The 26,488-nt window shown below is 45.3% G+C and overlaps 1 protein-coding gene across 2 annotated transcripts in view; it reads right to left on the reverse strand.

The window, feature by feature from the left end:
• Positions 1-9,409: 9,409 nt before the first annotated feature.
• The window catches only part of TMEM259 (transmembrane protein 259), a 35,047-nt gene continuing 17,968 nt past the window's right edge, over positions 9,410-26,488 (reverse strand). The window contains exons 6-12 of one of the 2 annotated variants that reach the window (XM_069962397.1): positions 23,718-23,840; positions 23,525-23,625; positions 16,655-16,712; positions 16,481-16,564; positions 16,047-16,179; positions 15,405-15,504; positions 9,410-13,530 (exon numbers count right to left, since the gene is read on the reverse strand). In XM_069962397.1, coding sequence (XP_069818498.1) covers positions 12,934-13,530; positions 15,405-15,504; positions 16,047-16,179; positions 16,481-16,564; positions 16,655-16,712; positions 23,525-23,625; positions 23,718-23,840 — 1,196 coding nt within the window. In that variant the 3' untranslated portion in view covers positions 9,410-12,933. Of the gene's footprint in view, positions 13,531-15,404; positions 15,505-16,042; positions 16,180-16,480; positions 16,565-16,654; positions 16,713-23,524; positions 23,626-23,717; positions 23,841-26,488 lie in introns of those variants that run through there. The other variant, XM_069962398.1, reaches the window with a different exon arrangement.

Genomic DNA, 26,488 nt, shown 5'->3' on the forward strand with positions numbered 1-26,488 from the left:
AGTGTCCACTCAAACCAGTCTGTGGGTGCTGTTAAGACACTATTCAGTCAAACCAGTCTTTGGGTGTTGTTTAGCTAGTGTCCACTTAAACCAGTCTGTGGGTCCTGTGAAGACAGTGTACACACAAACCAGTCTGTGGGTGCTGTGAAGTCAGTGTCCACTCCAACCAGTCTGTGGGTGCTGTAAGGCCAGTTTCCACTCAAACTAGTGTGTGGGTGCTGTGAAGTCAGTGTCCACTCAAACCAGTCTGTGTGTGCTGACCAGCTAGTGTCCACTCAAACCATTCTTTGGCTTCAAAGACTCATACTAGACCAGACTGGTCCACTCAAACCAGTCTGTGGGTGGTGTAAAGCAAGTGTTCACTCAAATAACTCTATGGGTTCTGTTAAGTCAGTGTCCACTCAAATCAGTCTGTGGGTGCTGTAAAGTCAGTGTCCACTCAAACCAGTTTGTGGGTGCTGTTTAGGCAGTATTCACTCTAACCAGTTTTTGGGAACTGTTAAGCAAGTGTCCACTTAGACCAGTCTGTGGGTGCTGTGAAGCCAGTGTCCACTCTAACTAGTCTGTGGGCACTGTGTACCCACTGTCCACTCAAACCAGTTTGTGGGTGCTGTGAAGCCAGTGTCCACTCAAACCAGTATATGGATGCTATGAAGTCAGTGTCCACTTCCACCAATCTGTGGATGCTGTAAGGCCAGTTTCCACTTAAACCACTCTCTGAGTGCTGTTAAGCCAGTGTCCACTCAAACCAGTCTGTGAGTGATCTTAAGCTAGTGTCCAATTTAACCTGTGTGTGGGTGCTGTGGAACCAGTGTCCACTCAAACCAGTCTGTGGGTGCTGTTAAGACAGTATTCACTCAAACCAGTCTTTGAGTGATGTTGAGCTAGTGTCCACTTAAACCAGTCTGTGGGTCCTGTGAAGTCAGTGTGCACACAAACCAGTGTGTGGGTGCTGTGAAGTCAGTGTCCACTTCAATCAGTCTGTGGTTGCTGTAAGGCCAGTTTCCAATCAAACCAGTGTGTGGGTGCTGTAAAGTCCTTGTCCAAACTAGTATGTGGCTTCACAGACTAAAACTAGACCAGACTGGTCCACTCAAACCAGTCTATGGGTGCTGTGAAGTCAGTGTCCCCTCAAACCAGACTGTCAGTGCTGCTGACCTAGTGTTCACTCAAACCGGTCTGTGAGTGCTGTTAAGCTAGTGACCACTCAAACTTTTCTGTGGGTGCTATGAAGCCAGTGTCCACGCAAACCAGTTTGTGGTTGCTGTTAAGGCAGTATTTACTCAAACCAGTCTTTGGGTGCTATTAACCACTTAAACACTTAAACAAGTCTGTGGGTGCTGTTAAGCTAGTGCCCACTTATACCAGTCTGTGGGTGCTGTGAAGTCAGTGTCCACTCAAACCAGTCTGTGAGTGCTGTAAAGTCAGTGTCCCCTCAAACCAGCCTGTGAGTGCTGTTGAGCTAGTGTTCACTCAAACCGGTCTGTGAGTGCTGTTAAGCTACTATCCATTTAACCAGTGTGTTGGTGCTGTTAAGTCAATGTCCACTCAAATCATTCTGTGGGTTCTGTGAAGTCAGTGTCCACTCAAACCAGTCTGAGTGTGCTGTTAAAGGGGTATTCCCCCCAAGAGCTAAAAAAATGTAATGCTCCCAAACCTAGCTGACCTTACTCGCCAAGTCCCCCTGAGTATTTTGAGACGTCTCTCATCTTTCTAGCTGCTGCCGTTCCCGAGTTACAACTTTTTCTAAAACATGGTCTATATCCAAGATAGGAAACTACATTTCCCATCATGCAATGCTTCTGCCTGATGATGGTGAAGTAGCAGAGCTGGGACAATGAAGGAGATGATGACAGTGTAGCAGAGCTGAGATGGCTGTGTCTGTGTAGCAAAGCTGAGTTGGAAGTGACGGCGTAGCAGAGCTGAGTTGGAAGTGACGGCGTAGCAGAGCTGAGTTGGCGGTGACGGCGTAGCAGAGCTGAGTTGGGGGTACAGCGTAGCAGAGCTGAGTTGGCAGGGACGCCGGCGTAGCAGAGCTGAGTTGGCGGGGACGCCGGCGTAGCAGAGCTGAGTTGGCGGGGACGCCGGCGTAGCAGAGCTGAGTTGGCGGGGACGCCGGCGTAGCAGAGCTGAGTTGGCGAGGATGCCGACGTAGCAGAGCTGAGTTGGCGGGGACGCCGGCGTAGCAGAGCTGAGTTGGCGGTGACGGCGTAGCAGAGCTGAGTTGGCGGGGACGCCGGTGTAGCAGAGCTGAGTTGGGGGGGGACGCCGGTGTAGCAGAGCTGAGTTGGCGGGGACGCCGGTGTAGCAGAGCTGAGTTGGCAGGGACGCCGGCGTAGCAGAGCTGAGGACGCCGGTGTAGCAGAGCTGAGTTGGCGGGGACCCCGGTGTAGCAGAGCTGAGTTGGCGGGGACGCCGGTGTAGCAGAGCTGAGTTGGCGGGGACGCCGTTGTAGCAGAGCTGAGTTGGCGGGGACGCCGGTGTAGCAGAGCTGAGTTAGGGGGGGGGGACGCCAGTGTAGCAGAGCTGAGTTAGGGGGGGGGACGCCAGTGTAGCAGAGCTGAGTTGGCGGGGACGCCGGTGTAGCAGAGCTGAGTTGGCGGGGACGCCGATGTAGCAGAGCTGAGTTGGCGGGTACGCCGGTGTAGCAGAGCTGAGGACGCCGGTGTAGCAGAGCTGAGGACGCCGGTGTAGCAGAGCTGAGGACGCCGGTGTAGCAGAGCTGAGTTGGCGGGGATGCCGATGTAGCAGAGCTGAGTTGCCAGGGACGCCGGTGTAGCAGAGCTGATTTGGCGGGGACGCCGGTGTAGCAGAGCTGAGTTGGCGATGACGCCGGTGTAGCAGAGCTGAGTTGGCGGGGACGCCGGTGATTGCGAGGGGCGGACAGGTATGTATAGCGCACCACACTCCGGATACACGGGTGGGGGTGGTGGGACACGGGGAAGGGGGCCATTCACAGACATAACATACATTACAAAGTTGTATAACTTTGTAATGTTTGTTATTCTGTCAATAATTCTTTACCGCCGCACTACCCCTTTAATGTCATTTGAGCACCATGTGATATTTGTTTGAGTGTCAAGTACTTTCAAGTACTGCGATACTTGAGTGAATAGTTAGTTTGAATGAGTATACTCACTTATCTCTCCGCAGGGTGTCCTTGTTACCTTCCATGGGTCTGTTCTTGCTATGACTGTTTCTGGCCTGAGGTGTCTCATGGTCTCCCAATTTACCCCGCTGGACCTGCAGCTCTGCATATGCTGAACAGACAAGAGCACTCCTATGCCTGTTTCTCCCTTTGGATGTCAGCCATTTCAAGACCACTATGTGTGTGCTGGGGCTTTAGAGATTAGGGACCTTTTCTCCGAGCCCTTCTAAGTATTGATTTAAAGTGTAACTGTCATTTAATTTTATTTTTTTTTGGCAGAAATCAATAGTACGAGCGATGTTTTATTAACCAAAAGAGTTTCCTTCTGTACTCAAAAAGCTGTTTTGAAGACCCCACACACACATTTATCTTTGTCCATTATGGTCTATGAAGAGGGAGGGGTCAATGGGGATGAGGCATTATGGTGAGGAGACAAACAGCTTGTGTACAGCAGAGAGCACAACACAACATCCTGTAATCCCATACCATCACTGATCAGTCTGACTGGTGATTCCAGAGTTTTATGTGCCCAGACACACAGCCTCCAAACTGCAGGGCTGGCTCTGTTTTCTTCCTTCTTATTCATCCCTCTCAGCCCCTAACCCCTGCATAGGTTATATTGGACACAGCAGAACCCATCTTCACTTTGCTCTTCTGTAGCAGATAAGAAGTGATGGGGTGGTTGCCGCAAAACATAAGGTAACTGTTTTGCGTAAAGCGACTCTGCACCCACTGTCCCCCCCCCCCCCCCCCCCCCCAACTACTTAAACCTGTTTGTAGCTTGTGTGAAGTCCATTCTTCTGGTATGTTTTGGAACGCTGGTAGAGGTTTCGTTCGGCTGAAAAATAAACTTTAGTTGAGGAGATGCCGTGTGCGGGGCCGAGAGCGTCCGTGCCCAGGTGAAGCGCCGCCTGTGTGGTCCTGGTCTGCGTCTCCCCCTCCTCTAGTTCTGCCCTCACAGGCGTAATTTGTAATTGCGCCTGCGCCGTGCTTGTAACCCCCTGGCGTCGTTGCCGTGACGTTGCTGGTCACGCTGCACGTCGTCCATGTCTTGTCTTAGCGACGCACTTCTGTCTGGCCAGCCTCACGTTTCAGTGTGAGACGCCTCCCGTTGTCCCAGTCCCGCCCCCCTTGTCTGTCTGTGGCCAACACGCCCCCCCCGCTTACACTCTTTGCGTCAGTCCTCTCCTTAGCTTCACATCACATGCACCGTAGTGCACGTATCCCGCACAGGCGCAGTGACGCGAACGGTCTTCTCCGGCCAGTGTAAAGCGCCACTGTGCCTGCGTGGGATCCGTGTGCTACGGTGCTCAACAGCGCATGTGATGTTAAGCTGAGGAGAGGACGGACGCAAAGAGCGTAAGCGGGGGGGGGGGCATGTTGGCCGCAGACGGACAAGAGGAGCGGGGCTGGGACAACGGGAGGCGTCTCACACTGACATGGGAGGCGGGCCAGGCAGAAGCGCGTCGCTAAGACAAGACGTGGACGACGCGCAGCGACAACGTCACGGCAACGGCGTCAGGGGGTTACAAGCACGGCGTAGGCGCAAGAACAACTTGGCCTGTGAGGGCGGAACCAGAAGAGGGGGAGACGCAGACCAGGACCAGACAGGAGGCGCTTCACCTGGGCACGAACGCTCTTGGCCCCACCTCTTAGACACGGCATCTCCTCAACTAAAGTTTATTTTTCAGCCGAACAAAACCTCTACCAGCTTTCTGAAACATACCAGAAGAATGGACTTCACACGAGCTACAAACAGGTATGAGTAGTGGGGGGGGGAACAGTGGGTACAGAGTCGCTTTAATAAAACCTATTACAGAGTTTCTTAATATCGCTTGTTCTATGGGTTGCAAAAAAAAAAAGAAAGAAAAAAGAAAAAAATATTAAATGACAGCTACACATAAAGAGAACCTGTCAGCCGTTTTTCACATTCCAAACTGCTGACACTGTCAAGATAGCTGTTAGGACAAGGAGACAGACACACAGTACCTTTCATATATTTGTATGTGCTTCTAGAAAAATGATTTCATTATATAGTAAGAAGAGTCCATAGGCTTTCCAAAGCTCATGAAATTCAGCAAGCTGTAATACCTCCTTATTCCCTCCTCCCGTACCTGAGTCTGCTTAGAACTCCATGTGTCAATCAAGCAGAGAGAGAAAGGAGACATTACAGCTTGCAGCTATTCAGGAACTTGGAAAAGCAAAAAAATCAAGTGGCCTAGCTATAGCAGTCGCAGCGGTCACCACTGCAATGGGGGCCCACCCCCTTGCCACCTCACTTCCCCTTGCCCCCTCACTCAAGAACCCCTCAGTGTCACACCACTACCCTCCCCTCCCCTATTTCAGTGTGGCCCACCCTGGTGCCCCCCCCCCTCGGTGCTGTGCTGATGCCCTCCCCCTTATCAGTGCAGAGGCCGGGAATGGGACATGATCTCTTCCTCCACCAGGTGCCGTGATAGTCATCGTCATGACGTCATCGCTTCTGCTGGAGAATCTGTCCCGTACTCAGGCTGGAGGCCAGAAGAGAGAAGACCAGCTCCCTGCCTGTTTAAGGTGAGTTTTGTTTTTTGTGTGTGTTGGGCCAATGCAGGGGGGCTTTATTACTAAGGGGATACAACACGGAGCATTATTTATATGGATGCACAATTACTATATGGAGGGGCACAGCAGGAGACATTAATATAGGGAGTGCACAGCAGGAGGCATTATTACTTTGTGGGGGCACAGCAGGGACATTATTATATGGGGGACACAGCAAGGGGCATTATTACTATATGAAGGACACAGCTGGGGAAATTATTACTATGTGGGGCACAGCAGGAGGCATTACTATATGGAGGGCACAGCATGGAATCCTACATACAGGGGGCAACCCACATATCTACTCACTTTACTACGCATGACACCAAAAAGTGGAATTACTATGTATGAGACCTTATGGGTGGAGAAAAGGGAAGGAATTTGCTGGAAAAGTGCGGAGCCTAAGATGTTCGTCTGGCAGTTTCCGAATAGATGATTTGTAGCTGAAAGAAATCATTATCATGGAGACTTGGGTCATATAGAGGAAAAGGAAAGTGACGTCACCTGTGTCACTGTATAACATTTTTTGTATTTTGTGGAACACGATTTGGTAGGGGGCATTACTATGTGGGGTGCCCAGCAGGGGGATTGTTATGTGAGGGTGTCCAGCAGGGGGCATTAATAATATGGGGGCACAGCAAAGGTCAGTGTCACAATATAGAGGGCACAGCAGAGATCATGATTAGTATGGGGCACTGATGTCACTGAACATTTTTTTTATTGATCAGTGTAAGCAATCTATATTTGCTTATAGTAGTTTCCAAAGGGTTTACCTAAGGTAGCTTAGGCAATGACAAACCTAGTTTAAATGTGATGCAAAATTTGTGTTCTTTAAACAAACCTATGCCAATTTGTGGCAAATGCTTTATTCAGCTTTCCGCACTTGGCAAAACCATTTCAGTTTTGTAATATTTTTATAACTCAATACCCATATAGGTAAAAGAACAGATGTGACCATTTCATTTTTTTGAGCAGTTAAGGTCCACACTGCTTATGCTTCCAAAATGTTCTGGTTCCCTTTTTGTATGTATTATAAGACTGAATCTAAATGTTGATGATGAACAAAGGAGAATGTATAATTATTAGCCGAGATCTTCTGGCAGCTTGTTTTTGTTTAAACCCATGGGCGCCAATTTACTGAAACTAGTGCTACACAGAGTGGGGGCTATAATAACATATAATGTACTGCATGTAAGTCCAGTGAACATTTAAACAGTTCTGGAGCGCACAGCATCACCATGAATGATGAAGGCGAGAGTTCTGAAGTCCGTTCCATAGCACATCATCCAGAACTACAGACTGTGCATGGAATGTGAGACTCATTCCTAAAAATGAACAAATTCAGTCAACGGAACTTCTAGCCCCTTCAGTAGTAGACAAGAGTGAACAATTTTTGCAACTGGTAGCCTGCTGGTAAAAACCATCCTTCGAAAGCCGCACAGCCTCCAACATCTTAACTATATTATGATTAAACATATTTAGGGTTGGGCAATAGCATTCATCATGTAATAACAGTCCTAATACATGTTCTTGTGCTTTCGAGCAGACTTAAATAACGGGGTGTAAAATTTTAATTAGTTACTATATCACAGTATATCTAATCTCAGAATTCAATACAACTGCATGTGACCATTTTTTATTTACATTTAATAGTTCAATATGGCCTGTTCTTAGGAAGGTCTTTGGCAACCCTTCATTTTATTTTACATGCATTAGGAAAATGACAGCTGGAGAGAAACAGGATGCTCTCATCATCTCTACATTTAGCTGTACACAATTTCATACATAACCATTACTTCCAGAAAACTTCCATAACTTGCTTTGTAATGTCTTATAAATCTTGCATTTTGCAAACCTGGGTACCTATGCTGTGAAGAGGCTATACACTTAAACACATTAGGTATGTTATGTTGGTACAAGTATTGAAGGCATGAGGGGTATAGTATGTATGGGAAAAGACCAAAATGTTTTAAAATAAAAACAAACACTTTACACAAAAAAGAACAGGAGCTACGATTGTTTCACACGTGTGAAAACGTATGAAACGATCGTAGCTCCTGTTATTTTTTGTGGAATGCGTTTTTATGTCTGCACTTGACCTGAAAATTAAGCAACTTTGATCACTACTTGGTGAGTTGCCGCTGCTATACCTCACACTTTGTGACTACTATTTGAGGCTGAGCAGCACCTGTGATTGCGACCACCGTTTAGTCCTGAGCTCATATTACGGACACTATATTTAAAGGTACGGTGTGTGCCCACTATGTGACTTCTTATGACTGAAAAATAAGAACACTGCCTGCATCCACCTAGCCTTATACTGCACAAAACATCCCCGTAGAAAATGATTCAGGAGTTTTCAACACAACCTAGAAAATTCCTGTAAGGTTACAAACACACTTGGCGGGTCTGCAGCAAGTCTCCATGCTGCGTTTTTGCAGCGAGACTCGCTGCAGATCCCGGCCCTATACTTTTAGGGTATAAACCCACACACCGTATATGCAGCGTATTTACTGCTGCGATACGCAGCAAACTCGCAGCAAAATCCAGCAGATTAGATCTAAATAACTGAACACAGCATCAAATCTGTACCAACAAATCTGCTGCGTATTTGTTACATATCTGCTGCATATACGGTGTGTGGGTTTATACCCTTAATGGCAGACAAACACGCAGCAGGGATGTACATCCCTGCTGCGAGTTTGTCTGCAGCCCACCCCATTAACCCCCCGGCCGCGGGAGCTGATACTTCACCTGATCCCGGCTCCGGCGGTTCCCGATGTCTTCGGCAAGCTGGATCGGGGACCAGGTGAAGTATATGCTCCAGCCAGCCGCCCGCAGCCCCGGCCGCCCGATCGCCCCCCCCGCAGCACCGATCGCCCCCCCCCCCCCGCAGCACCGATCGCCCCCCCCCCGCAGCACCGATCGCCCCCCCCCCCCGCAGCACCGATCGCCCCCCCCCCGCAGCACCGATCGCCCCCCCCCCCCGCAGCACCGATCGCCCCCCCCGCAGCACCGATCGCCCCCCCCCCCGCAGCACCGATCGCACGCCCCCCCCCCGATCGAGCGGCCGGGGCTGCAGGTGGGCGTGTAAGCAATCGGTGCTGCAGGGGGGCGTGCGATCGTTGCTGCGGTGGGGCGTGCGATCGGTGCTGCGGGGGGGCAGTCGGGGCTGCGGGCGGCTGGCTGGAGCATATACTTCACCTGGTCCCCGCTCCGGCTTGCTGAAGACATCGGGAACCGCCGGAGCCGGGATCAGGTGAAGTATCAGCTCCCGCGGCCGGGGGGTTAATGGGGTGGGCTGCAGACAAACTCGCAGCAGGGATGTACATCCCTGCTGCGTGTTTGTCTGCCATTAGGGTGCATTCACACCTACAGGATATGCAGCAGATTTGATGCTGTGCTCAGTTATTTAAATGAAATCTGCTGCAGAAAATCAGCTGCAGATCCTGTAGGTGTGAACGCACCATTAAAAGTATAGGGCCGGGATCTGCAGCGAGTCTCGCTGCAAAAACGCAGCATGGAGACTCGCTGCAGACCCGCCAAGTGTGTTTGTAACCTAAAAGTATAAAAATTTCAAAATGATAAAGCACAATTAGAAGTCCACAGCACCACCTGGTGGCCACATAACTCACTGTTCCCATACTTGATTAGAAATTAAACATGGCTTTTGATATACACTTTTGCACGCAGTGCTTAAGATATATTTATTGACATATATACAAACACAATTATCAATGTCATGAATTTTCTGAGGTACAATTAAATAGAACATGAGGTGATGGGCACAGATCAGTCTCACCCACGTTATTATTCCATTTAGCTTTATTACAAATATGAAACCCTCACAAAGCTGTGCATAGGGGTGGGTTGCTGAATATGCCCTGGAGTACTGACCCAACTTGCTTCTGCTGAAAATTTCTTATAGACCATTCTGAATCTGTTTAGGATGTGAGCAAGCAATGTGGATCTGGTTTGCTAATAACCCATTCCGATAATCAATGCCATACTTTGCCATAATTTCTCATTCACCTTGGGGATTTATATATGGAGGCAATGTGAAAGCATACTTAATCTTGATAGTAAAATTTACAATGCTGCTAAGGCTGCTTCTATGGCATTTTTTTCTTCTCATTGACCAACAAGGTAAAATGCACATCAAACATTAAACTACCTCAGGTAGAAACTAAAAACATAAGGACATTTCCTACAACCAATTCTTTAACATGTACCTCAAGTTATAGATGAAAAAATACATGTTGCAGTACATCTCTAGAAGCTCCCATGCGTCACTCCAAGTACCAGATAGAATAACTTTGCAGCACCAGCATACATAGCCCTGTGCTCTCCCCCAGAGCAAACAAACTTTGCCTCCTGGCTATCAGAATCCAGTAGGTAATAGTTGCTGCAAAGTGCATGGTTCTGCAGCAGGAGCTTTTCTACTAGTCACAGGAGTGTGTCATGTGGCTGCTTATGTCAATATACTACATGGCAAGAAAAGGTCTAAGTAGAACTGCAGCATATACGTTTTCATTTATCACTTGAGGAATTGTCACTACATATATGGCTGGTGGAAACCAGCATATGCAGCATGGTTTCCAGAAATGCTTGTCCTGTGGCCAAGCCTTGACCAACACTGTTGGTGCTATTCGTGTTCAAATTGTATAAACCAAGTTATATTAGCCTATAAACCGGTTAAGAGATTTTGTAGCATTCTTGGGGACTGCCCATAGTACACATTACTTATCCATAAGTCTGTTTTTCACCAGTTTTGCCAAAAATGGCTGCCTTCTCACAGAACAAGCAATGTATTTAAAAGGTCCATTCACACTTAGTTTTTCAGCTACATGTTTTTGATGCTGCACATTTTGTCTTTTGTTAGGAACTCGAAGTCCAAAAAAGCAAGGAGTAAGGGGGCATACACATCGTCCGTTCACGGTTGTAAATATGGACAATGTGCTATGGAATGGAATTCAGGCAACATTATTCATGATGCCAGGGGTTCTGAGACAGTTTATATTTTCACGCTACTATAATGACATGCAGTGCAGAGCTGATGATGAAACAGCACATCGTCCGTATTTACTTACTGTGTACGGAGGGTGTGAATGCCTCCTAAAGCAAAAAAACACAGCTGAACACACAGTGTAAAGGTACACTAAAATGCTTTCATGTCCATTAGATTAAAACTAGACAGGACTGACCATGATAACATATTCCATAGGTTTCTAAATACTGGATGCTCCATTACAAAAGGCGGCATTAACTCTTCAGACACTGTAAATGCCACTGCTTTACACCAATGAAGCCTATATTTATTCCAAAGCATGGCCCTGCTGCTATGCAAAAAATGGCTGTGATACTCTAGAAGGGTGAGGAATACAGCAACATGTTGATCACTTAGCCATCAGAGTCCCAACTAGCAACTTATGTCTTAAATGGGCATACCCATCTGGGACACTTATAGCATATTCAGCCAGATAGGTCCTGCACTTATCTTAAGATGGCATATTCGGGAAGCCCGGCAGACAAGCAATTTGTGTAATTTCCTCTGACTTTAAAAGGAGTTACACAAACAGAATAGCCTGCAAGCTATACTCTTTTTTGCATAACTGGGTCAGAAGTCTCACAGATGGGTAGACGCCTTTAATTTAAATGGGAGAAACACATTAAAAACACATATAACAAGGCAACATTTGTTAAACATTGAAACTGGTATTCCAACTGTAGTCTTTCTTCTAAAAAGGAGACCACCACCATTTTATATTTTTATTAAAAATCTCTATTTAAAAAAATATATTGGCACTTTTCAAGTGGTAGACAGCAGACTGATATGTCCCTCTACCTAGACTTTATAAGGATAACTTTCCAGCTAGATACAGCTGACTTGTAAATATAGCACTATATTGCAATATTGCACTATGCCTGACCTGTTAAAGTAAAGAAAAAGAAGGTGCAAAAAGACTGTAAAATATAGAGTGGTGGCCTTCAGTCTACTGAGTACCCCTAGAAATGAACAGATTCAAGGTATACAAGTATAAAATGGTGTCAAATCCTCATTAAAGAATAATACAGTTTACAATGTACCCGGATTAAGAGGGTGCAGATGGGTGTCTTGACTGGTTTAAGGATACATTAAGAAATTAATTAAAGTCCCGAAAAAAAAAAAAAAAATTTTCAAGCATTGAATTTCAGACCAGACTCATCATTCTGCATGCAAAATTTGCTAGAAGTGCCAATTTAATATTACTCATGAGCACAGCTGTGTGACTGCATTTTATTTGTCAATATCTATTAACTTCTAATCTACATATGTAAGTGTATATACAGATATACACAGACATAAGTACATATTTATCTCTGTATATAGCCTTTACTCCTACTTTAAAAAACAAAAGTGCAATAAACAGTAAAAGAGGTTCTACACATTCGTGCACAGCCTTTTATCTGCAGTCACAGGTGAAAAGGCACAAATACATGTTCTTAATACCCTCTGCCACAACCAGAAGTTACGGGACCTCCGGATGCAACTCCACATACACGTGTCCCAACGTCCGCACTTACACTTCATAGCTTTGAGAACACAATGAGCACTGGACACACTGGGTAAAGTATAAAACACTAGCCTGCAAATAGTTGTGTACATTTTGACAGACATCTCTCTTTTATTTTCCATTAGATCCCACATTCATTCTTGGTCCAGCAGTTGTGGAGTAAAATCATGAAAAGGCATATTGCCATAGGGCCCTCTGTGATAAAGCCTCTGGAAACAGGAACATCTATTAGACTAGCTTAAATAACATCTCCTCTGAAATATGGCTGTTAAATCTGTTACAACAGGAACCACCTTCATCTTCATCTGGTAGGGATGACAGAGCACATGTCAGCGTATACAAATCCCGTATACAACATATCTGCCCACATTAATCCCTCTTCTAAAGCATTTAAGACTGGCAGTCCTGCTACCCATTTCCCTAGGCCGATACTTGGCATTTATTTGACTTAAGTGAAAACAGAAAGTAAAGCAATTGCAGTCTGTGTGCGTGTACACAACACACGCATGCACATTTTTTGTTTTGTGCGCTGCAGACCAGTCACTCCAGTTGCTATTGGATAAATGGTCCATACAGTTTCTTCTTAGGAGAAATGCACTTCTCCGGGATGCAATGAACTAACAGCAGAATGTTTGAATATTGAGATTCAGCTCACAATTTATCAGACCCATGCCCAGCATCTGTACTCGGTTGTAGCGTGCTAGCTTCTGATGACACTGATGCCGAGAGGCTGCTTGGCTCTAAATTAGTGCTGGTAACTGAACATCTTACTGAGTTACAGTCTGTGGGTAGGGTGGTTACTTGGGGTTCAGTCAGTTTTCTGGGACTGTTATCAGAAACAGCATTTAGCAGAAGAGGAGGAGGGTCTCCAGTCTGTGTCACTTCTGTAGTGCCAGCTTCAACAGGTTGGCTTCCAGCTGCTTCCCGAGGTGGCTCTTCAGAAAGAGTTGACAGAAGCTCTATAACATCTTGTACAGGCTGTGTCATAGCTATACCTGTGTCTGAGTGTGTATCAGCTGACATCACACCTGCAGCCACTAGGCTAGCTGCTGGCGGCTGGAGAGTAAACCCAGGGGCAGGAGGAGGTGGTACAATAGATGGCTCTGATGTAGTGTTGTTGTTCAGGTTGTCCTGAAGGCTGGTTTGATTCTGACCAGCCTGCTGGTTTTGGAGAAGCATTTCCTGGATGCGGATTTGCTGAAGGATGGCGGGAAGTTCGTAGTGATGGAAAAAATAGATCATAGAGTGCTATAGGGACAAAAAGCAAGGCAATAAGTCAGACATGTTAAATGATACGTGGGTCTACAAAACTTGTATTTGCCCCCAGTTTTATTTATTTTAACAGGCATAAGAAGTAGATAACGTTCGAGGAGTATAAAAGCTTAAGGGTGCCTTCACACCTACTGGATCCGCAGCGGATTTCACATTGCGGATTCGCAGCAGATTCGCTGCGGATCCAGTCCCATTAATTTCTATAGAGCACATACTCGCAGCGGGATTGACATGCCGCTTTGAGTATGTGTTTTAAAACCCTGTTGCCCGCAGCCCTGCCGCAGAGTTCATACATTACCTGCTCTGGCGACGCGGCTGCATGTCAGGCTCCCGGCTCCAGTCCCACTCAGCCAATCAGTGCCTGCTGAGTGGGACCGGCAGCCATGTTGCCAGAGCAGGTAATGTATGATCTTGGCAGCGGGGCTGCGGGCAACAGGGGGTTAAAGCACATACTCAAAGTGGAATGTCAATCCCGCTGCGAGTATGTGCTCTATAGAGATGAATGGAACTGGATCCGCAGCGGATCTCGCTGCTAATTCGCAGCATGAGATCTGCTGCGGATCCGGTAGGTGTGAAGGCACCCTTAAGGAGAAGTCCAGCAATTTGAACAGTTTTCGATTCGGCAGGAGTGAACATAAACCATCACAACTCACCTGTCCCTGTGCCCCTCTGGAACACTAAATTACTGCTATGGGACTGCCATCAGGCTCCAGGATTACTTACACAGCCAACATCATGTTGATAGACTGCCCACTCAGCCACTGACTGGGGCGAGACACTGCTCCAGTCACTGATTGGCTAAGCATGCAATCCATCAGTCAGGACAGGGCCCCTCCCCCCCTAGAGTCCTGACATCATCAGAACTCAGGTGGAAACTGCCTTCCAGTAGGGGTCCTGGAGCCTGTCAAGCAGTGCATCGTGGGCAAATGGAGAGGTAAGCAATGACTGGAATTTTTTAAATGACCATACGTCTCCTTTAAACACATTTTATTAAAGTATCTATAAATTCACAATATTGTATGTGAGTGTCATAGTGGAGGACCCAGTGGAGACACTGTACAATAAAAGGTATAACATAGGAGGTGGGAGCAGCTTTCCTAGCTAAACAAACACCCTAAAAGCTATAAAAGCATTTCTAACTCACTAAACTCTAACAGGATATCAAATTATGGGTCTCACCATATAAGACAAACCCTTATAAAAAAAAATTACCTTGCAGTCAGATGATATTACTGTTATAGTCTTATCTGGCTATACTGTATATTACTCTGCATATTATGACAAGTACGCTTCCTATGCTCTAGCTAGAAAAAAAAATTAAGAAATCGGTATAGATCAGTGTACCTACCATTTCACTGACAGTTAATAGGGAAAAAGCCATATTAACTAGGTTATATTCTCAACAGTCTTTTCCCTTTTAATATTTAATATGACTTAATACCATATGTCTTACTTAAAAGCAGCCTGCAGGCTACAACAGGTTTGTCCCCTTTGGGAAAAGTTAGGCTTTTATAATAGAGCACAATTATGTCATTCCTTTTTAGTTTTAAAGGGAAACTATCAGCAGGTTAGAAGTCTGACGTGCTAATATGTCCCTATAGTGCATGGGGCACTGAGGATGAGAGTACGTTTCTTACCCTGATCCTTAGTGCCGTTTTAAGAACACTGTACTTTATTTGCTATGCAAATTGGGTGGTTTGGTGCACTGGGGGTGGGACTATTCTCAGCGCACTAATCCACCCACTTGGCCCCTCCTAATAAATATTGGCGGCGCTCCGCAACGATGTAAAATGAGAAGGAGAATGATCTGTGAAATATGCAAAGAGCTGTAGAGAAAAAAAAACCTTTACCTGAATAAAGAGCCAGGATGTGACTAGAGCCAAGCTGCTGTACTGACCATTGAAGCGATAGTGGTAGGCATAGAATGCAAAGTGATAAAGGTAGAAGAATCTGCATGGAATAAAGTCAGGGACATAAAATTACAATATTGAAAAATAATTGTGACTTTCCAGTCTAATTTCACTCAGTAAAGTATAATAAACTTTGAACATTACATATAAAAAGGAAAATCTCGTAATAGTTATGCACATAATAGATATATGGTTTCCCAGGAGTGCTAGTATCAGGAACCAGTACTGTGTAGCCGCACAATATAGGTGCTTTAAAGAGATACCTCTCATGTTGTGATCACAGAAGGATCTGCTGATAAAGTCCTGCGCCTGGGCGGTCAGCTTCTGACCCAATCAAGGTACGGAATTCCCAGAAGTGTCATAGACTGCATTGTACTGCACTTATAATGCAGTCTAAGGCACTTCCAGGAATTCCGCACCTCAGCTGTGTCAGAAGTGGACCACCCATTGGCAGGCCTTTATCAGAGGCTCCCTCCACAATAGCGACAGAGGTATCCTTTAAAAATGAATGAATAAGGATTCTTTAAATAGCAAACACCAATATGTAAAGCCTCCCAAACACAGGTTGGCAGTACAGCTCACCTAAGCCAGTGCCTTTTGCTGGTGTTTGTGTGACAGCAGATGGCATCATATTGATCAGCAAGCCACACTATGAGGATTATGTAGAAGGCAGTAGTTGTATCATTAAAAAACTCTGACATAATGGCTTCCATTCCTGTGAAGACAAAGAAATTGAAGTATTCAGGATACACTAAGTTTAAGGGCATGGTTACACAGCTAAAATCCCTGTAAATTTTGACATCCAAATATCAGCATGAAAATCCATTTGTCAATTGCGGCTACACAAGAATAAAAAAAAAAAAAAAAAAAGCACAACCACTGCAGATTAATCCCATTGTAACATTCACAGCTCCATAATGTGTGTGTCAAACCAAACACATTTTAGATTAGAAGATTCTCTAATTTACCATGTGAACAAGGCCTAAAACATGTATTTCCGCTGGCAGCTAGCTTACCTACAAGTGCTAGGATCACAGTGAGCAGTGGGGCAGCGGGAAAAGCAATGCTCATATTCATCTCCAACATCTGTAGCAAGTCCACTGTAGAGAGAGAAAGGCAAGATGAGGTGTGAAGAAAAGAAGGTATTTCCGAAGATAAAAAATATTCATTTTATAGACATATTCACTTACCAATAAAAACAAATATTTGATGGTGTGAATATCTCAGGAGCATAGAGACTGAGAGAGTCTATGGGAAACAAAACAGGTAAATGCAAAATCAGCTAGATGCACAGTGTTAATACTAAAAATATTCAAGTGTGTAAGATGACAAATACCATCTTTACAGAACTATAAAGATGCCCCTTATTTCATGTCTGTGAAAAGACTGCCCTTTAGCCGATCTTTGCTCAATTATTATTCCTCCACCAAACTACTAATATGTATGGCCATCGTAAACTGGTTTTGATGGGATATGAATTAGATTGGAAATAAAACTGAAATTATATTCCAGCAGGTGGGTGTTTGAATGAATGCCTGAATCGATGTGCGCCGCTGAGTTCCTGCATTCCTATCTAAATCCTGCCAGCCATAACCTGCTCAATACTCTTCCCCCTGCACCTGGGCACTAACTCTGCAGCTGGAGTTTTTTGCCTCTCCAAAGTACCCTCTCTGGACACCCTCTGCAGCATCTGCCATCTTGCCAGTCTCGGGCCCTCTCTGGCATTTACATCTTCTGCCTGCTCCTTTCATGTGAGTCTATCCCCAGCATCAGTCCTCCATTGGGGGCCCTACACTACTTGCAGCTACCAGACCCCACAACACAGTGAGAGATTCAGCTTCCTGGTCTGCCTGCAGCCTCTCTGCGGAGTACAGGTGTAGGAACGTGCGGTAAGACCCAAGCCTTAAAATTCCCATTGCTGGGGAGGGTTTAATTAACCCTGCAGCTACCAGACTGCAGACTCAGACCTGCCACCTCCCTATTACTTCTGGGGTATTCTCCATAATAGTGAACTACCAGCTGCAAGAGAAGAGGATCTCCTGGATTGTCCTTCCTGAAGCAGAACTCTTCTTGTACTGCAAGTATCCTCCTAGGAAGGCTATATTCCTATATTTCTTAGTGCTATTCTGTTGCCTACTTATACTGCATCAGGGCATGGTCCTATCTGCTCTTGAGCAGTCATCTCAAATAGCAGCTCAAAATTGCATGTTTAGCCTTAAAAGGGACTGTACACTACTACATTGCTACTTTTTTTTTGTATATTCAGGCGGGGACACCATAAAGTGGCAACAACGCCAATACCATGTACAATGAAATATAAGTGTATAAAAGTATGAATACAATGAAACGTTTGGTTACAAATGAATATTACAAAGAAGACATAAATCATTAAAACAAGACCGAGGTATGCAACCATGAGAGCCAGATCTAGGCAATGCGAAAATACAGGGTGTCAGAGTAGTAGTCACCACTTCACAGGGCCCACAGATTTTAAGGGAATTCCGAGCGAAAGCTCGGAAGACATAAGACAGAAACAAACAAACAGTTCACATACAAATAGGGTAGGACTAAGACACTTACAGAGCAGAAACAAAATAGCTGGTGGAAAAGAGAAATGTAGAAGAGGAGAAAAAGAGGAAGGGAATGAGGGAAGGGGTGTCTGAGGCGAAACATCTAAAGTGAGCAGCAAATGTCCCCTAGTAGACACAAAGACTCAAGTTGTAGAAGGGGTTCGCAGTAGTTCCTTATACATCAGTATCTTGGAACTGCATCCACGCAAACCAAGTATGGGTAAAATGCGCATTGGAATCGAGGATGCTAGCTGTCAGGTCCTCCATATGCATGAGGTCATTAACCTTCGAGATCCAAAGAGATCAGAGGGGGATTCTGTTTTTTCCAGTAAAGGGGAACACATGCCCTGGCGGCCATGACCAAGAAACGCAGTAAAGAACGTTTGTGAACTGACAAAGATAAGTCGCAGTGATGGAGGAGAAATAGAGCAGGGCCCATAGGGAATGACCTCAGCCCAAAAAGGTTGAAGACTGGTACAGTCCCAAAAAATGCGTAGGAACGTACCTTCCTCGGTGCCACACCTCCAGCACATGGAGTCAACCTCAGGAATGAGGGCATCCAAACAAGAGGGAACCCAATATCATCTAGAGAGAATTTTGTATCTGGCTTCCTGAAAACGAGAACTAATAAAGGACTTAAAGCCCTATTACACTGACAGATTATCTGACAGATTTTTGTAAGCCAAATCCAGGAATGGATTTGAAAAGACGAGGAATCTCAGACTTGCCATTGTTACCTGATCTTTGTTTATTGTCCACTCCTGGCTTTGGCTCAAAAAAAATCTGTCAGATAATCTGTTGGTGTAATAGGGCCCTTATGCGTGAGGGTGAAAATTCTGGACCTTTGTTCTGATGTAAGGGTGAGGTTGAGTTCCTCTTCCCATTTCACCAGAAACTTAGGGAGGGGTGGGGGGGTTCCTCCGGGGAAATCAAAAGAAACTGATAGGCCAACGAAAAACTATGACACAAGGGTTCTGTGCCAGAGCATAACGACTCAAAGGGAGTAACTGATGTAGCAAACATGGATGGATTTGGACGAGAAAGAAGGAAAAGGAGCAATTGTGCTGCTCTTCAGGAGGCCAGGCAACATGGTTCAGCGCATTCCAGCAGACTACGTGGAGTCCGCAAGGATGTCACTAGCAGGAAAAAATCCTGCATCAATCCATTCTCTGAAGATCGGATCCTCCAGACCAGACACAAACTCAGGGTGTCCCAACACAGGGGAAAATTTGGAGTTCAGAGGGAGGAGAAATTGACACACCGCCTTCTCCGAGCACGCTCCGATCACCGGGCCAATCGTAGGATGGGGCTTCAGGGTAGTAAGCAGGGTACCAGGCAGCCATGGGATACCTTGCAATGGAATTGTAGTGAAAAATTGCTCTACCATGATCCATTGTTTCCTCTGGGTGTTGCGGCACCAATCTAATTCGTGGGACAATTGGGCAGAGAGATAGTACTTCTTAATGTCAGGAAGCCAGACCCCACCTCAATCTTTAGGTGTAAATAAGAGGCTGCGGCGAACTCTCACTGGTTTGTCACTCCAGATAAATTTTGACTGAGAAGAAATCAGGGATTTAAAGAATGCAGCAGGCAGGCGAATGGGGAGGCACTAAAAAAATATAATATCCTTGGCAGAATGTTCATTTTATATATAGAGCAGCGGCCAAACCACGTGAACACACCTTTCGTCCACTTAGCACAGTCACTGATGATAGTATTTAGAAGCGGAAGGTAATTGTGCTGATATAGCTTACTCAGATCCACAGTCAGATAAACTCCCAAATACTTGAGAGTCCGTCTCCCAGTGGAAACTGAGGGCTGTTAAGGTTTTCCACCAAATTTACAGGAATTGTGAGATTAAAGGCCTCTGATTTAGTAAAATAAATTTTAAAGTTAGAAAGGCATGCATAAACTTCAAATACCTGCATAAGATTCGGCCGGGTAACCAGAGGAGAGGTGATAAAGAACAAGAGATCATTGGCATATGCTGCAATTTTATTGGATAATTTACCTACCTTCAAACCAGATATACTCTGGTTTGCCCGGATTCTACACAAAAATGGTTCCAGAGTCAATATAAAAAAAAAAAAAAAAGAAAAAAAAAAAAGGGATGACAGGGGGCATCCCTGCCACGTTCCATTTGCTATGGGAAATTCCAAGGAGAGAATGCCGTTCATCCCGGACCCTTGCCGAAGGGGAGGCATAGAGGGCAAGAACCCAGGAGAGGAAATTGTCAGCCAAGCCTAAGAACTTTAAAGTTTCTGTCATAAAGGTCCAGTTAACCCGATCAAAGGCCTTCTCGGCGTCAGTATATAAAAGCATTAACAGGTTTTACTACATTGCTACTGGACTGCTGTGTCTGTGACCTTCTACTATCTATTCTGGTAACAACATCTTCTAATTCCCCCACTGTTCCTTCACAGACGTGGTGGTTGGAAGTAAAGGGAAGAAAGTTACATGAATCTAACACAAAGGTTGCTGAATGCCTTGTCCTTTCACACCCCTAGGAGGGATTCTTGGCCTCTCAAAATCCTACTTTTAAACCCGTTCCTGGGCAGTTCTACAACTACAAAAATTGTCCCCTCATCTGACCAAGCCCCCTCCTTCTTCAACAGCTCTCCTAGTCTTTCTCTGTTTCTTTTACCAAAGGCTCACCCACTATGGACTCTCACAAATTCACTGACATCCTCACAACCATAAATATCTGCCAGTCTTTTATAACACCTAAGGCCGACAAACAAGAGTATACCATTTACCAACACTGCCTCTGTTGACCATGCAGATGATCTCAAGAACAATGACCCATGATGTTAGAGACTGCTTCTTATTACCCTTTTACTCAGAAAGGCTAGCATTTAAGTCTATATCTTCTCCTAAAGTTTCTAGTTAGAGATTAGGTGTACATGTTTAGTGCTAGACAGGATTCCAAGACTTCGCCTGACTACCTGTAATTTTTTTTTTTTCCGTTATGGGGAATTGTGTTTGTTTTGTTTTTTCTCCACAGCGATGTTTTGGCAACCATATAAAAATGTAGTGTGTCTGTTCAACCACTCCCTAATCGCCTCCACAAAACACAGAGGGCTTATAGATCTCCAAAGTGGTCTCCATTAGAATAGAGTGATCCCTCAACTTTTAATGGCCTCAAGATACAATATTTTCAACATACAATGGTCCTTTCTGGACCTTCGTAACTTGAGACCAGACTTAACATACGATGCTACAGACAGTCAGGTTCTGCGGCACTAGATAATCAACCAATGAAACTGGACATTTTACTGGCAAAACCCCAGTATTACTGATATGCATGCACTGGTTAGCTGTCTAGTAGTGATTCTCCAGAGTATAGTGTGATACTACATGTCCTGTGCTGCATAGAATTATGGTCACAACATACAATATTTTCAACATACAATGGTCGTCCTGGAACCAATTAATATCTTATGTTGAGGGACCACTGTAATTATTCTATTATTCAATGCTGTCCATTAAAGTACTTGCCTGGAATGTCTAAGGCCACATGGGTAAAAAGGGGGCTACCACGCCTCATAATCCAATTTCTGATAGGGTGTGAACATTTTGAATGCCAAATTCCTCCCCTTTCTGTGATAAGGAACAGCTGATCAGGAGAGGATGATCACTTGTACCTTTGAGCCCAGGACTCAGGGACGCTCGGTGGTCGATTACTACGGGCTCCAGAGCACTGATTGTAATATGTAATGCATTGATCTTTATGAGCAATCAGTGTACAGCTCATAGTAGTCACCTGGGGGGGGGGGGGGGGGGACTACAAATTACTGTGTAAAATATGTATTTTTTTTATAAATAAAGAATCCCACCCAATATTAAAAGTTTGAAGGACAACTCCGGCGGGACCCCCCCCCCCCAAAAAAAAAATAATAAAATAAAAAAAAAAAAAAACACAGACACCATACTCACCATCCCTCTGGTGACGATCGCCACTCCATTCGCCTCACCGTCACCGCCGTCCAGCGATGTCTCTGACTTCCGGGTCCTGGGGATGGAAAAGGCTGCCAGTGCGCTTGCGCACCGGCAGCCTTTTCATTGGCTGGAGTGCATCACATGGCTTCCAGCAACCTCAGCCAATCAGGAGCATGTGCACCAGGAGCCTTTTCCGTCCCATTCACTCTCTAAGACGACGTCGAGGAGGAAGAAGACCCGGACCGCCCCCCGGCTCTGATGTCGTCGTCACCAGATGCCGCCCGGGAGAAGAGGACCGTGACGATCGTAATAGGTAATGTATACATACTTTAACTTCCGGGCGGGGGGTCCGAAAGTGGGGGAAGGGGGCCAGACCGGGTATTTAACCACATTACAAAGTTATATAACTTTGTAATGTGTGTTAAATAAGCTAAAAACATAAATTTCGTTGGAGTTGTCCTTTAAATTACCCCCTTATTACCCACATATTTGCTATCAACGCATGCGGAATCGCCTGAACTATTAAAATATTACATTCCCGATCTCACACAGTAAATGGTGTAATCAAAAAAACGCCAAAGTAGGGCTGGGCAATAATGGCCTAAATCAATGACCAAAAAGAAACTCACTGATCAGCAACCCAAAACTGGGCCATTTAGCCTATTATCAATAATAGTCATTATTTGTCATTTGGGGGTCTCAGCAGAGACCTAGACATTTACATACAGGTACACAGCCACTACAGGACATGTATACACAGGTATACAGCTATGAACACAATACAGGACATGAACATATGCCTCCTGTAGCGTGTACATAGTATAGTATAGTATTTTACCTGCTATATAGGGGGAATGCTTTGGGCATCACCTTGTATAGGAAAGCATTGTATGCCCAGGAGGTGCAGCTGGAATCTACCCTGGCAAAGGTCAATTCAAAATACTTTAATTCCATTGTATTAAGTTTTATGTCTAAACAGAAAGTGTCCTATAAAATTTTAATGGCTGCAGCGGTAGCTGCTCTTATAGGTGACGAATAAATGATTTGTTCTTCATTTGCTAGGGGGGCTGAGGAGTGGTGGATTGGGTGAATGTGTGTGTGTATACGTACAGTTCTATTTGGGTTGACAGACTAATTTCAAATACTCCTATCCCATACACTCTAATACTACGTGGATTCATGTTACTGCCTTCCCCGCTAATGGTTTCAAATTGATAGCTCTATTGATTTTTGTACACCATGGCCCATACACACAGTGCAATCATAGCCCTTTCTGAAAAATGAAAGTTGAGCTCAGATAGGTTGCCATTTCTTTGGGACAAAGATCTAGGCCCAAAGTTTATACATAAAACCTTTTAAGGGTGTGTTCATATGTACAGGATCAGCAGCTATTTTGATGGCCCAGATTAGATTTAAAGCAAATCTGCAACTTCAAATCTGCTGTGGATCCTGTACATGTGAACGCACCCTAAAAAAAAGATATTTGGGTAGACACAAATGTTATAGATGTTGCATTAAAAACCACACTGAATATTAGAAATGTAAACTTACAAAAATAACCATGATCACAAAGGCAGCAAGGTATGAGGTGCGAGCCATCCACATACTGACAAATCGATAATGTTCTCCCGAAACAACATTTCTCAAGAACCCTAAAATGTGAGGAATATAGAAAAACAGATTAACTTTGCAGAAGATAAAAGCAAGAGATGGTCAGATTGTTCCACACTGCCTTTATATGAACCTTTGTTCTCCTCATTTTCTGCCAAGGCTTTGACGCTTGACATGAGAATATCGTCGTATCCAAGAAATTCATCCAACAGAAAACGACTAAATCTGTCTCCAAAGCACAAGTCACGGGTCGGGTCTGAAACAGAATTGAAGAAAGACTATTAGTTAAGGCTACATATTAGAGATTTAGTCCTGTAATGTGTATGAGAGCATGGATGTCGTATGATAAGTTCTTACAAGTGAGAAATGTGAATACAGACAAAGTAGAACTTTGTTTTAAAGCTTGATAACTAAAAAAAAGTTATTAAAGTAAATTGCAATTTTGGTTTATATTACATCTACTGTTGATTTAGATTTTGAAAGCTATGACAGGTACATTTTAATATATCCCTATTAGAGGTTCTGTGTGGTCATCTTACTGTCACATACACCCCCCCTTCACTGTCAGGGTGGGTTCACACTACGAAATAGGAGCTGATAATATGCCGCAAATTCCATTGCTTGCACGCATCTCTGCCTGTGCCATAGACAGGTGGATTCCGCCATCTGCTGAAAGAATTGACATGTCTATGGCCCGAATGGAGATGCCAGTGGGGGAGAGCGACGGAATCTGCAGTGGGTTATCCGCCCCAATTCCGTAGTGTGAACCCACCCTCACAGTCATTTCAAAAAACCCATACCAATCGTAAGAACAAGCTAGGAGAAGTCCATGCTCAACACAGTCCTCTGCCAGCTTTGTGTCACACAATAAGTCATGCTTATAATGAAAGTTTAGGGAGCCCGACTCTCTCACTATCAAAGAGTGGGGAGCAGGCCATGCTGCACTGCAGTCTTCTCCCGGCTTGTGCTCATGATCAATACGGACCTGAACACTCAGACCCAGAACTATCACAAATTTTGACATATCTCCGACGTAAAAACATTGTTAAATCGACAGGGACACTTTAAAATGGGTATATTCAGGCGATGTCATAAAAAAATTAAATGCACAAAAAAGATATTAATGCACTTACAGATCCCCCACTGATTGGTTGACACCTTTTCCATTTGTCTACACTGCTCCTAGCCCCAGATTCCAACTTATACAAAATTGGGTGGTGATTAAACAGGGTAAAGGGGTATTCCCCAAAACGCTAAAAAATTAAATGCTCCCAAACCTAGCTGGTCTCACTTACCAAGTCCCGTGAGTATTTTGAGCCATCTCCAGTCTTTCTAGCTGCTTCCGTTCCTGGTTCAAAAGTTTTTCTAAAAGACCTGTTTATGTCCAAGATGGCGCCAGCCAGGAAACTACATTTCCCATCATGCAGTTCTTCTTCCTTAGCTTTCTTTCCTGCCAACTGCTCCTCATTACTACATTGCATGAGGGAAGGGGGGGGGGGGGGCTAGGGGTCATTGCCATAGAGCAGTCAGAGAGGGAGACTGATGTGCAGCAGTGCCTGGTCAGGTCTCTCTGACAGCTGACACCCTTCCCAGTCCTTCTGCAGGATCACTGTCTGGCCTGTGTAGTCCCCTCCTCCACTGACCCATGCTTATCACTGTCATTCTGGTCTCCTGCAGTCTGGTCCCTGACAGCTAACACTCACAGCTATCTGCAAATGACAGAGTCCGGGGCTTCACACACAGAGAGTGAGAGAGATAAAAGCATGGGGGCGGAGGGAGGGGGGAGAGCTGCCCAGAGCTGGCTACACATACCGTGAGGGAGAACATTATTAGCATAGGGGGGAGGAGGGGGGAGAGCTGCCCAGACCAGGCTACACACACCGTGAGGGAGAACGTCATCAGTGGGCGGGAGGACACGTGACCGCGACTCAGAGGGTGGGGGCCAGGAGGGGAGCGTGTCAGGGTGGACTGGACTGAGCTCATTCTCTGCATGCACGTGGGGTGAGGAGACAGGAAAAGCAGCAAAAAGACACAGAACACTTAATAACTTGTATTGGCCAATATGTGAAGCTGTGGGTGGGCTTTTACATAGTGTCAAAAAGATTTTTGGGGGGGAATACCCCTTTAACTCTTTTCTAACCAGAAATCCCTTTTAAGCCTAGTCTCCTCCCAACAACATGCCACCGCCATACAGAAATGGAGATGGAGGGTCACATAAGTCAACACATGTATCAGTAGTATCTTATATTACATCTATGGAACATTGCTTATATCCAGAACCCGCACGAATGCAGCACACATGCACGGCACTCTAGCCATTCTCTATGGGACTTTTAAATTGTGTACCTGTCACTTCACAAAACTTTTGATATGTCTTCTCCCAGCTCTATCTCCCGATCGGTATGGGGCTGACCACTCAGAACTGGACTGATTCAAACGTTTGACATTCTCTCTGACATGTCAAAAGTTTTGCAACATGACAGTGACAATTTAAGAATGGCTTATAGCGCTTTAACCCCTTGCCGCAATATGACGTTCCTGGGAACGTCATGGGATGCAGGTACTTCCCGCAAAATGACAGTCCCGGAACGTCATTCTCTCCCTGCCTCTCCCCTCTGTCCCTAACAGCAATCGGCCAGCGGGAGGACCCTGTGTCACACAGCCTCCTCCCTCTTACGATACTTGGTTTGCCTTCCTTATTGGGGGTATATAAAAAAACTAATGTTTTATTCCGGAGCATGCTGCAGGGAGAGAGGCAGGAAACTAGTAATGTAGGCGGAGCCAGCCTGTAGAGCACACTGCAGAGCCATCCTGCAGAGCACACTGACAGACAAAGAGACGTAACTAGTTCCGGTATCTCTCCCGGCAGCGCACATGAATAAAAAAAAATGTTTTCTCCTATAT

The sequence above is a fragment of the Dendropsophus ebraccatus genome, chromosome 3 (genome assembly GCF_027789765.1).
Source record: "Dendropsophus ebraccatus isolate aDenEbr1 chromosome 3, aDenEbr1.pat, whole genome shotgun sequence".
Lineage (NCBI taxonomy): Eukaryota > Metazoa > Chordata > Amphibia > Anura > Hylidae > Dendropsophus > Dendropsophus ebraccatus.